Here is a 13,368-nt window from a genome sequence, read left to right as displayed (position 1 = left end):
CCTTCAAACGCTTCACAGTACCTAAAACAGGCTTCTCAGAGTAGTTTATGAGCTATTGGTAGTTCTCTAGCTTCCTATAAGTAGCTCTCCTGTGTGTAGCTCAGTCTACTAAATTAGAAGCTTTTGTTTGGTACAATTAATATAGATATACCAAAATTAAAAAGCTAATAGCCGAGCCAAAAATGGATGCATTTTCAGGATTTATAAGCTGGTGTTTGAAGAAAAATTGTTACATTTTCACAATATATTTAAAGTCAATATTGGAGTGATAAATCATGCAGCATTGGGGAGAATTAACAATATGATAACCTTGGTGCCAGGGGCATTGCAGCTGTGGGTGTTCTATATTACCCATGTAGAGGTATTCCACGTTGACAACCCCCCCCTTTTTTTTTTTACATTAATGTTGGCTACTATGACTGATGAACTGAGGTGATCTCTTTTCGTATCTTGCATATGGTGCCCATTAATGTAATCATGTCTGATATGGTCACTATTACAAAACGAATAATATTAGTAGCTCAGGATGATTTTCATTCAACATAAGTAACTCCTATCATAAAAAAAGGTTGAATACCCTGACCTAAAAATTCCCCAACTCTCTAAACACTGCCAATAACACCTATATACATAAACTCTTCCCAACTGCCCAAACACTGTCAATAACACCAAACTGCGTAAACAATCCTCAGCTGCCCAACCACTGTCATTAACACCAAACCACCTAAGCACTCCCCAGCTGGCCAGACACTGCCAACACCACCAAACTATGTAAACATTCCTCAGCTGCCCAACCACTGCCAACACCACCAAACTCCCTAAACACTCTTCAGCTTCCCAACCACTGTCAATAACACCAAACTTCCTAAAGACTCCCCAGCTGCCCAACCACTGTCAATAACACGAACTACCTGAGCACTCCCCAGCAGCCCGACCACTGTCAATAACACCAAACTGCGTAAACAAACCTCAGCTGCCCAGCCACTGTCATTAACACCAAACTACATAAGCACGTCCCAGCTGCCCAAAAAAAGCCAATAACACCAAATCACCTGAGAACTCCCCAGCTGGCCAGACACTGCCAATAACACCAAACTACCCAAGCACTCCACAGCTGCCCAAACGCTGCCAATAACATCAAACTACACAAGCACTCCACAGCTGCCCAAACACTGTGAATGACACTAAACTACCTGGCAATCCCTAGCATCCCAACCACTGCTGATACCACCAAACTATCTAAGCACTCCACAGCTACCCAAAAACTTCCAACAACACCAAACTCCGTAAACATTCCTCAGCTGCCCAACCACTGCCAACACCACCAAACTCCCTAAACACTCCTCAGCTTCCCAACCACTGTCAATAACTCCAAACTACCTGAGCACTCCCCAGCAGTCCGACCACTGTCAATAACACCAAACTGCGTAAACAATCCTCTTCTGCCCAACCACTGTCATTAACACCAAACTACATAAGCACGTCCCAGCTGCCCAAACACTGCCAAGAACACCAAACTACCTGAGGACTCTCCAGCAACTCAACCCCTGCTTATAACACCAAACTATCTAAGCACTCCACAGCTGCCCAAACACTTCCAACAACACCAAACTCCGTAAACATTCCTCAGCTGCCCAACCACTGCCAACAACACCAAACTATGTAAACACTCCCCAGCTGCTCAACCACTGCCAATAACACCAAACTACCTAAAATATCCACCACTCTGCAAACAATACCAAACCACACCAATAACCCTAGGGCATTACTTGGGACCCCAGTCACTACACGCCTCTCGTGGGGTTCAGGAAGTAACCCTACACGACCAACCACCACTCCCACAGAATACTTGTGCACACAAACATTCCCGATGCCATAAACACAGCCCACTACTCTGGTCTCTTCCTTACACCACGAGCAGCGTTACTACGGCACGAGTTCCCAGAGCCCTTCCAAGCAGAGTAAACACAAGCACAGGTGCGAGCGTGGAGAAAACAACGCGGGAGAAGGCGGCGCGCGGGGGAGAAGGCGGCGCGCGGGGGAGAAGGCGGCGCGCGGGGAGAGGCGGCGTGCGGGGAGAGGCGGCCAGGTCAGTCAGCGCGGAAAGAAGACAGAACTTACGTTGAAGAAATTGGTCTTGTTCCTCTCGCAGAAGAGCCCCTGTGCTGGCATGTGCTTCAGCTGCTGCCATGGGATACTGCTGCCTAGCAACACATCTCGGGCCCACTGGAGGTTCTGTGGAAGGAAAAGAAGGATGGAAATGAGCGTGAGTGGGAGACCGCCGCTGCCTCTTCCTCCTGCCTGGCCTCGTCTGGAGTCTGCGCCCCCACTCCTCCCCCTCGGTGCCCGCTGGGAGGGCAGGCCAGCACTGCTTGCATATCGGCTGTTTAAAGAAAACCAAAACAGTCTGCCAATGCGGTTTCCTCGGTGTGTTTGTGGCGCTGCCCTGGGTGCATGCAGAGAGCGGGCTCTCAGGCTGAAGAGAGGGCCACAACTCGGGCAAGAAAAACGCCAGCAAAAACTAATGTTGCCTCAAACCCTTAGGATCCCAGACAAGCAGACCCATTCCCTCCCGAGAGCTCCCTCTGTGCCAAGTGCCAGCAACTGTTCATTTGTCTATGTGGGGGGAAAACTCATCCCGGCTTCAGCCTTAAATAGGCATTTGCAATGCAATAGTTCTCACATTTGTTAAAGTTAGAGCTGTTGGCGTTGAAAATAACAATGTTTTTTTACTTTTGTTTTTTATTTTCAGTGGAGTTATGACCTTTACATAGGACTATTGCCAACTGTATAAAAAATGCAAAAGTGAAACACATTGTCATTTTCAACGGCAACAGCTCTAACTTTAACAAATGCGAGACCTATTGCATTGGAAATGCAATCTGTCTCGCATTTGTTGGTGTTACTGGCATAATAAATGCCAATGTTTTTTTTTTTTTAACCTAGCAATGTTGTAGGTGTAGGGTGCTGTACCATATGTGGCTAAAAGAGGTCCCATAGGACCTCTTCTGGCCACATATAGTACTGCACCCTGCAAAGTTGGAGTCATTGATATTATAAATGGCAAAGTTTTTTACCTAGCCATGTTGCATAGAGTCGTACCATATGTGGCCGGATCTCTTTTGGCCACATATGGTACTGCAACCTGCAGAAGATATGGTAAATACTGCCTACCCATAATGCATTGCATGCAAGACAGTACCACAAGTATATTCATTTAGCTATGTCCATATATACAATTATTAGCTTTGAAATGTGACAAAAGAATTATAATATCAATTCCGGATTAGGTTGTACTCTGTGTGGAGCTGATGAAGGGACTTTTATAGAAGCCCTCATATAAATATGAGATGTGCTAGTGAGTAGAGTAACCACTGCCAGCCTTGCTAAGGACCAAGAGTGTGTCCTCCTTCAAGCCCTTTAAGAAAATAGTGCTCTGAGGCTGTAATTAAAACAGAGGGAGTAACAAAACATGTAACAGAGGGTGTCCTTATGGAAGGTTACAAGAGTAGACAAGGCGGTACTAAGGAGGGGCTACTAAGCCTATAGATCAATGAAAACCCACCATTTACAAAGGCCAGGGACAAAAGCCAATTACAAAGAGGGCGGGGGGGAGTGGGTGGCTCTTTATGCCCATATCCTGAATATAGCATGTCTTGAAGAGACAGCGGAAGCGCAGCCTAGGCGAGACCTAAAAAAAGCATCACTCAGTATCACCTCAGACCCCTAGGTTCTCAGGTGGGCTGCATATACACGGGACAAGACACTTCACTTATCTTGGTGTTTTACAAGCGCCAAGAAAGAATGCTCAGCCGCATATTTAGAAAAATAAACTGTGTCCCTTCAAATCCCTTAGGTTCTGAGACAAGTATTCTGAGCCAGTCTAAGGGACTTTCTGAATGGAGTATTCAATACTGTTAAACATGTTAACAACTAAGAGTTAGTTATTTAGTGCTATAACTAGTGCCACAATGTTTGAGTAGAGAGACTGTCAGGCATCACCCTACAAACACACCAAGTGTTTTACCTCAGGGCCCTAAGTAATCCGACACGCTGACTCATTCCCTCTCTGGGTGCTCCCCATATGGTGGTGACATATATTAAAATGTGCATGTGAACCATGTTCTTGTTTCAGATAGCCGCTATGCAGTGGCAGAGTTCTGCCAATTCTGAGAGATACCTAATTAGCTTATGTTAGCACATGACAGGAAGTGATGTCACACACACGTCCATATTAACAACATGAAAAACGACATCAGTATAAAAGGTAATACAATAAAAATAAATGTAAAATAAGTAAGACAGCACCAAAACTTCACTAGAGCACATTAACAGGTTACAAATGTATTGGAGCAGCACTCTGAGGTGTCCAAAAGGACCTCTCCCTTTTAACGTTGTAGCCAATGGTTACAGGTGGGGCACACTGGCCCTCAATTTTGGGGACAAGTACTTATTTTTCATCATGAAGACTCTGCCCCAGAACAAGGGAGAGAAAGGGGGAGACTGGGAAAAGAAAGGGATATGAAGACGGAATAACAGTGAGGAAGGAAATGAGCAAAGATACAAAGGAACCTTCAAGAGCCAGATAAAAGTTGAGGTAGTGTACCATGGTGCACAGTTCTTGGAAATGGGAAAAATTAACTCCATGATCCCTTAAATAGGGGGTCAATGTGTGGCTGCAAAAATGGGGTAGAGTCACGACAGGCAGAGTTATGAAAATCGGTGTCTGACAATCAACATATACATTTATGATATTTTTAAAACTCTAGAGCAAAGAAATTGGCAAATGGGACAAATGTGATAGTAAATCAGTTCTGCATTACTTAATTGGCCACAACGATACAACATTTTAAAATATCTTACAGGGTTACGGTACCTGCTGCAGAGAGATTTGTGTACCCAGCAATTCTCAGGGGATACCAATATGGGTAAGAAATCTGTGATGGTTAATGCACTTGCTGGAGAGGAGATGTGTTTTGTCTAGTCAGTTTCAGACTCATAAAGCAGTATGGAGGGTGTCTGCAGCAAAATACATTGTGTAACAAACAGATTACAGATATGTATTTTATATAAATGGAAAAGTGGATTACTGTTTCTGACACAGTGATTCTTTTGTTACTTGCAGTTCAAAAGCTGCACTCCATCCAATGTAGCACAGTGAGCTATGAACCAGCATCAAGAAGCTGCAGGCACACTGCAAGGGATGGGTTTAGAATCTTATTGCTTTTTTCTTACTCTGTTACTCTAAGGTTGCAAAAAAAGTCCCTTTGGGTAGTAATAAAGTGTTATTCGTACACACAACCCCAACCTTAGCACTGTGTTTTAAATCCTGACTTTGTGTTTCTCCCAACCATTCACTTACTATAAAATGCCTACCAGTATAAACAGCATGTGGCTCCTACACCTTGTAACCCTCATTGTCTTATGGAACATTTCTTGTACACTGATTTACACACTTGCATGATTTATTGTCTCTGTATAACGTGTGTGTGATGTAACATACTCTGATACCTTACACTTGGACGAGTAGCACTATAAAATAAATCAATAAAAAATTAAAAAGTGCTAATAAAGTATTTGGGTAATAACTAATTCAGACAGATAAATCCGACACTCTTACAGTGTACGCATACATCTTACATACAGGGGTTGAACACACTCAAAAATTTGCTACCAAATCATAGATTCTCTTTAGTACTTGTGAAGTGGTAAAACGATTTGTGCCTTTGTTTCCCTCATTTACTCTGGCATTTAGCTGTTAAGCTTCATATATCTTCCAGCCAGGATGATACTCAAACAAAAGAAGGGCTGATGGTCCTTGAAATCATCTTCTTTTTGCCAAAACGTATGCACCAATAGGAAGTAAGGCTGTGATAGGCCCATCTTAACAGAGAATGAGAGGGGGCCCCTTTACTGCCAAAGGGGTAGGGCGCCTAATAGACCTCAGTCAAAACAGAAATTCCCTTTGGGTATCCTAATAAACCAAGTCACATACACTCGAGCTGAAAGAGACACATTAGTGATAGATTCCTTACCTTAGAATATCCCCAGGCGTCAGACAGGATCCGGAAAGATTTTGTCAGCAGTACCCCTGCGCGTCGGTAGGCGTAGTCGTAAAGCTCCGCGTACTTCGCTGGCATCGTAGCCGCCGAGATGACGCCGTCGGAGCTACTTAGACGCGCCCACCTGCGCTGACGTCAGTTCTTTCTTTTTCCGCGCAGCAACGCAGATCCGAGAGAGAGCGGTACCCCTAGTTACAAGTTTTAACTTGGTTTCTGACAACTTGTTTTGTCGAGTATTGACTCCTGGTGCAGTAGGGATGCCCGGGTTTAAGTCCTGTAGGGCCTGCCGACGAAACATGTCAGCAGCGGACCCGCACGACGTGTGTCTATTTTGCTTGGGGCACGCCCATGACCCCGAGGCGTTCCCCAATTGTCGGGCCATGGCACCGAAAGCTTTGGAAGTCCGGCAACCGGTTCCGCACCGATCGAGCTCTTGATCCTGTGGGAGGTCGAGGGACCGATCGCGGAGCCATCAGCATCGCTCACCGGAATCGGGGACCGGTAAGTCTAGGCGCCATAAAAAGTCAAAGAATCGACGCCGCTCTTCCTCTACCCCTCACCGGTCGCAGGACGCGGTGGAGGGGGCAGGCGGTCACTCCCCCGCGGCTCCGTTGGAGCCTGCGTTGTTGCCTGCGGCCTACCCACCCTTTCCGGGACCGCACCCGACTTCAAACGAGGTGCAGGCCTTTGTGTCAGCCTTGCACCAGTTATTTGCCCCGTCAGGTCCCTCCGGAGCGCCTTCGGACCCCGCAGATCCGTCGGGAGGGTCTGCCTCTGTGCCGCTACCTTTGGCCTTGGCTACGCCGGCACCATACCCTGCGGCGCCGCCGGCCTCGGCTTCGGCACTGGCTCCGGCCTCGGCACCGTGTCTGGATCCGAGCCAGACGGCGCCGAACCAGGACTGGTATCTTACACCCCCATTCCATTCCTTGGTGGGGAGTTTATCCCATTTCCCCGGGCACCTCGTCCTTACTGGCCTCTTCAACACCCGGTGGACGAAGGGGAGTACTGGGAGGGGTCTGAGGACCCTCTTGCAGCTCAATGCGAGGAGGAGCCTGAATGGGAAGGCGATGTGGAGGGTCCAGTAGATCTGGATTTTTCTCCACACCCTGGTACACTGTCCCCTTCTTCCGTGGCTACGGAGGAGGTTGGAACTTTTTCAGTGGTGTTGCTTAGGGCGGCTGAGGCTCTTAACCTCGAGCTCCCTTCTGTACCTATCAGTACCAATCTCCTGACAGAGGTGCTGCATCCACAGTCCTCCTCTGCTGAGCCGTTGTTGCCCTTCAATAAGGCGCTTACTAATATCCTGTTGAGAACCTGGAACAAGCCTAACACAGGAATTCCTGTAGACAAGGGTGTGGCACGCCGCCATCGCCCGGCGATCCCAGCTTTCTCACACAACACCCGACGCCTGAGAGTCTGGTTGTCCAGGCTTCTGCCTCGCCGAGTGCATTCCCTTTTGCTCCTCCGCACAAGGAATCTAGGAAACTAGAGCAGTTTGGGAAAAAGATTTTCACTTCTGGCAGTTCCGGGTTGCGAGCGGTGAATACTGCGTGCCTGTTGGGCCGCTATTCCCATTCTGTGTGGGATACCGTGGCACAGGTGCTGCCTCAGTGCCCAGTGGAGGCACCGACGGCTCTCTCCCAGGCCATTACCGAGGGAAGAGATGCTGCTAAATTTACCATACGTTGTGGGCTTAACATGGCCCATTCTCTCGGAAGAGCTCTTTCCACAACGGTGGTGCTGCGCCGTTCCGCTTGGCTTCGAACTACTGGCTTCTCCGGGGATGTCCAGAACACCCTGCATGACATGCCTTTTGATGGCACACGCCTCTTTAGTGACAAGGCAGATAGCACCCTGGAACGCTCGAACTACGGCCCAGTCCTTAGGTCTCACCACCACGCGTACTCCTTCGGGGTCCGCTTTTCACTCTTTTCGAGGTCAGGGTCAAGGCACCCATGCGCGTTCCTTTCAGACCCACAAGCTTGCGCAGCCACAGTCTCAGCGCAGCCGCGGACGTGGGCCCCGCCGTGGTGGGTCCCGAGGACAGCGTGCGGGTCAGTCCACCACCGCTCCTGCTGCTGCTGCCGCTGCCTCAAAACCTTCCTAGTCTGGTGTTTCAGGTCCACCAGACGCCAGTGGGTGGCAGGATTCGCCATCACCTTCCCCACTGGCGCGCCATCACCTCAGACAGGTGGGTTCTGCAAATAGTCCGAAGGGGCTACTCCCTCCCCTACCCCTCCAGCCATGCCACCTCAGTTCCACCGCATGTCGGGGGATCACTTGTCACTTCTCCAGCAGGAAGTTGCGGCCCTCTTGGCCAAAGGGGCCATCGAGCGCGTTCCGACGCCAGAAGTAGGTCGTGGTTGTTATTCCCACTACTTCATGGTTCCGAAGAAGTACAAGGGCCTGCGTCCTATCTTGGACCTCCGGAAGGAGAAGTTCAAGATGATCACGCTTGTTCAGGTCTTGTCTGCCCTGGACCCGCAAGACTGGCTGGTAGCGTTGGACTTGCAGGATGCTTATTTTCATATCCCCATCCTGCCGGCCCACCGGCGTTACCTACAGTTCACGGTAGGCCACGTGCCCTTTCAGTTCACCGTGCTCCCTTTGGGCCTTACCAGCGCCCATCGGGTATTCACGAAAGTGATGGCGGTGGTCGCAGCTCATCTGCACAGATAAGGGGTTTCAGTCTTCCCCTATCTCGACGACTGGCTGTTGAAGGCGGGCTCGCCCCAGGCAGTCGTCTCCCACCTCCAGACTACAGCCGACCTCCTGCATTTGCTGGGGTTTTCCATCAACGTGCCGAAGTCGCACCTGATTCCCTCTCAGAAGCTCCTCTTCATCGGAGCGGTTCTGGATACGGCGCAGTTTCGGGTTTATCCTCCTGAACAGCGAGTCCGGGACATTCGGGCTATAATTCCGATCTTTCGACCCTGTTCCTGGGTATCGGTCAGAAAGACCCTGAGGCTGCTGGGTCTCATGGCCTCCTGCATCCTGCTGATCTATCATGCCAGATGGCATATGCGGGCTCTGCAGTGGGACCTGAAGTTCCAGTGGACGCAGCATCGGGGGAACCTGTCTGACTACGTCCAGATCTCGGAGGGCACTGCACAGTACTTGCAGTGGTGGCTCACGGAACAACATTGGGTCAGCGGCAGATCCCTCTCCCTTCCCCAACCGGAGCACATAGTAGTGATGGACGTGTCCCTCCTGGGATGGGGCAGCCACATGGGAGAGGCGGAGATCAGAGGCCTCCGGTCTCCGGCGGAGTCCAAGCTCCATATCAACCTTTTGGAGCTCAGGGCGATCCTACTTGCACTGAAGCATTCATTCCCTCGGTCAAGGGGAGAGTAGTGCAGGTGCTCACAGACAACACCTCCGCCATGTGGTACTGCAACAAGCATGGCGGGGTGGGGTCGTCGACCCTATGTCTAGAGGCTCTACGTCTCTGGACGTGGCTGGAACGTCAAGGCATTTCCTTGGTAGTTCAACACCTGGCGGGTACCCTGAACGTCAGGGCGGACGAACTCAGCCGCAGGTGCATGTTGGATCACGAATGGCATCATCACTCGGAGGTGGCGCAAGGTCTCTTTCAGCATTGGGGAGAACCTTGGTTAGATCTATTCGCCACCGAAGAGAACGTGCAATGTCAGCAGTTCTGCGCGTTGGAGTTTCCAAGGCGGCACTCGCTCAGACGCTTTTCGTCGCGAGTGGAGTTGCGGTCTATTGTACGCCTTTCCGCCTATACCACGTCTGCCCAGAGTGCTGAAGAAGATCAGATGTGACCAGGCCCAAGTCATTCTTTAGGCGCCGGACTGGGCTCAAAGAGTTTGGTATCCCGAGCTACTCAGTATGAGCATAGATCCCCCGATCCGACTGCCTCTTCGGGAGGATCTCCTGTCGCAGCAACAGGGGATGGTCCTCCACCCGAACCTGTCCAGCCTCCACCTCCTTGCGTGGAGATTGAGCGGCGGCAGCTGCTTCCATTTGACTTGCCTTCTGAAGTCTGTAATGTAATTCTGGCAGCCAGGCGTCCCTCCACTAAAATGGTATACGTCTGTCGGTGGAAAAAAATTTGTGTCATGGTGCACAGCGAAAGCTGTCGATCCTCTTGCTGCCCCTCTTTCTGAGGTCCTATTATTCCTTCTCTCTTTGGCCCGGCAGGGCTCTGCTCTGGGCACTATCAAGGGGTACCTGTCTGCTCTTTCAGCCTTTCAAATAGGGTTGACACTATTTGTTCACAGGCATACTGTAGACTGTGGAAGACATTTGTTATTATTGTCAAGTTTATTGCATGAAAATCAAGTTTATTGTACGAAAATCAAATGTCAGAATAATGAATTTGGTCTGGTGTAAAGCCTGTTGAATTGATTAGAAGGAATATGCTACTTACCAGTATGCATCTGTTCTTGGCATGTAGAGCTGCAGATCTATACACTGTGCATAGATCGCCATCTGTTGTTGGGCCCGGATGTTTGCAGTTTGTTTTTCCTCTTGGAAAGTCTTTGGAAGTCACGAGGTCGGTGACTCCTCCTTTGGTTCGTATTGCTCATGGGCTTCGGCTCCATCCTCAGATTGTTTTTCGCCAGCAGGGAAAGATGGAGCGTAGTAATAACAGTAAAGAAACCCATGTGTGTTGTATCTAAATAAGATAGACTAGAACGTATACAGGTAGCCGGGGAGGCAGGTGGGTGTGTATAGATCTGCAGCTCTACATGCCAAGAACAGATGTATACTGGTAAGTAGCATATTCCGTTCGAGGCATACGAGCTGCAGATTATACACTGTGCATAGACTATATAGCAGTACCCAACCCTAGCGGCGACCACCGGCATCCATTGCAGTTGTTTGGAATAGTGTTTTTAGTACAGCCTGGCCCACACTAGCTTGTTGCTTGGTTTGCACATCTACACAGTAATGTTTTGTGAAAGTGTGCGGTGTTGACCATGTCGCTGCTTTGCAGATGTCATCTAATGGTATGTTCCCTAGAAAAGCCATAGAAGCCCCTATCTTCCTTGTAGAGTGGGCTTTAGGGGGAACAGATAGCGTTCGTTTTGCTTTGTGGTAGCAAATCTGTATGCATTTTACAATCCACCTAGCTATCCCTGATTTAGAAATAGGGTTGCCTTTATGTGGTGGAGAGAAAGAGACAAATAGCAGTTTGGTTTTTCTGAAAGGTTGTGTTCTTTGGATGTAGTAAAGTAAGGCCCTTTTAACATCCAGTGTGTGTAAAGCCCTTTCCGCAACGGTTTGAGGTTGTGAGAAAAAGACTGTTAATTCTACCGACTGGTTCAGATGGAAGGGAGAAATGACTTTGGGTAGGAATTTTGGGTTGGTGCGGAGTACAACCTTGTTCTGATGCATTTGGAGAAAAGGTTCCTGTATAGTGAGTGCTTGTATTTCACTAACCCTTCTAAGGGAAGTGATGGCCACTAGAAAAGCTGTTTTCCATGTGAGAAATTGCAGTTCACATTTATGTAATGGTTCGAAAGGGGGTCCCATTAGCCTTGTGAGAACTATATTTAAGTTCCAGACAGGTGAGGGTGGTACTCTGGGTGGAATTACTCTTTTGAGGCCCTCCATAAAGGCTTTGATGGCAGGCACCCTGAAAAGTAATAGGTGCTGCCTGTTTTGTAAGTAAGCAGCAATTGCTGCGAGGTGTAACCAAATGGATGTATATGCTAGGTTACACCTTTGTAGATGGAGCAAGTAACATATGATGTGCTGTATGGACACATTTAGAGGGTTGATTGTGTTGTTATGGCAGTAAACAACAAATCTTTTCCACTTTGCAGCATAGCATGCCCTAGTAGTAGGGCGTCTAGCTTCTCTGATGATATTCATGCAATCAGGGGGAAGGTTAAGGTATCCGAATTCTAGGACCTCAGGAGCCAGATGGCAAGGTTGAGCTGGGTCCGGGTGCCTGATCTCTCCATGGTTCTGGGTCAGGAGGCATGGTGAGAGGTGTAACCTTTGGTGTGGTACTACCGAGAGTTCCAGTAGTGTGGCGTACCACGGTTGTCTGGCCCATGTTGGAGCTACCAGGATGAGCGTGAGGGAATGCTGTTGTAGCTTTCGCACCACTAATGGAATTAGTGGGAGAGGTGGAAAAGCGTATGCAAATTTGTCTGACCAGTTCATCCATATCGCATTGCCTTTGGACAATGGGGGTGGATATCTGGCTGCGAAGCTTGGGCATTTTTTGTTTTCGTGGGTGGCGAATAGGTCTATCTGTGGATGCCCCCACTTCTGAAAGAACGGGTGAAGAACCTGTGGGTGAAGTTCCCATTCGTGGATCTGTTGCGTTTGTCTGCTGAGCAGATCTGCCACTGTGTTTTGGACTCCTGGGACGTGTTGGGCCAGGAGAAAGATTTTCTGCGGAATTGCCCATCTCCATATGCTCTGTGCTAATTGAGAGAGCTGTGGAGAGTGTGTGCCCCCCTGTTTTTGAATGTAGTACATGGCAGTCATGTTGTCTTTGCAAATGAGGACTGCCTTGCTTGAAATCTGCGTCTGGAAGGATTTTAGGGCTAGAAAGATTTCCAGTAACTCCAAATGGTTGATGTGGAGTAACTTCTGTTGCGGCATCCATGTGCCCTGTACTGTGAGATGTAACAGATGAGCTCCCCAGCCGGAGAGCGATGCGTCTGTTAGGATTATTTGTGGAACCGGGTCCAGGAACGGTCGACCTTTGGAAAGGTTTGTGGTGTTCCACCACTGCAGAGAGCGATGGGTGCGACCGTCCACCAACACCAGATCTGTCAGTTGCCCCTGGGCCTGGTTCCACTGGCGCGCTAAGCACTCTTGGAGTGGATGCATCTGGAGTCTTGCATGAGGCACTATGAAAATGCAAGAGGCCATCAGTTGCATAAACACTCTTGCTGGGAGAGAGTGTTGAAGTATGAATTTTTGACGCAGAGCCTGTATGTTTGCAATCCTGGCAGGATTGGGATAGGCTATGGCTTTTGAGGTGTCTATGGTGGCACCGAGATATTGTTTTGTGTGTGATGGTAACAGGTGGGACTTTTGGTGGTTCATCGTGAAACCTAGCTGGTGAAGTAGTTGGATTGTAGCGGCGGTGTGGTGCACACATTGGTCGTAGGACGTGGATTTTATTAGCCAGTCGTCCAAATATGGGAAGACGTGAATGTGCTGTCTTCTGAGGTGTGCCGCCACTACTGCTAGGCACTTGGTGAATACCCTTGGTGCTGTTGTGACCCCGAACGGGAGCACCTTGAACTGGTAGTGTTGCCCGTCAACTACAAATCTGAGGTACTTTCTGTGAGCATGGTGTACTGGGATG

General features: G+C 48.9%; 1 protein-coding gene across 8 annotated transcripts in view; it reads right to left on the bottom strand.

Moving 5' to 3' along the window:
* Positions 1–13,368, bottom strand: part of CABIN1 (calcineurin binding protein 1) — a 1,566,474-nt gene that overhangs the window by 667,923 nt on the left and 885,183 nt on the right. For all 8 annotated transcript variants that reach the window (XM_085634628.1, XM_085634623.1, XM_085634621.1 and 5 more), the window contains one exon: positions 2,122–2,235. In XM_085634628.1, coding sequence (XP_085490754.1) covers positions 2,122–2,235 — 114 coding nt within the window. The remainder of the gene's footprint in view (positions 1–2,121; positions 2,236–13,368) is intronic.

Source organism: Triturus cristatus, chromosome 11 (genome assembly GCF_964204655.1).
Source record: "Triturus cristatus chromosome 11, aTriCri1.1, whole genome shotgun sequence".
NCBI classification, from domain to species: domain Eukaryota; kingdom Metazoa; phylum Chordata; class Amphibia; order Caudata; family Salamandridae; genus Triturus; species Triturus cristatus.
Note: the sequence above shows the minus strand (reverse complement) of the source record. Positions and strands in the feature narration are given on the sequence as shown.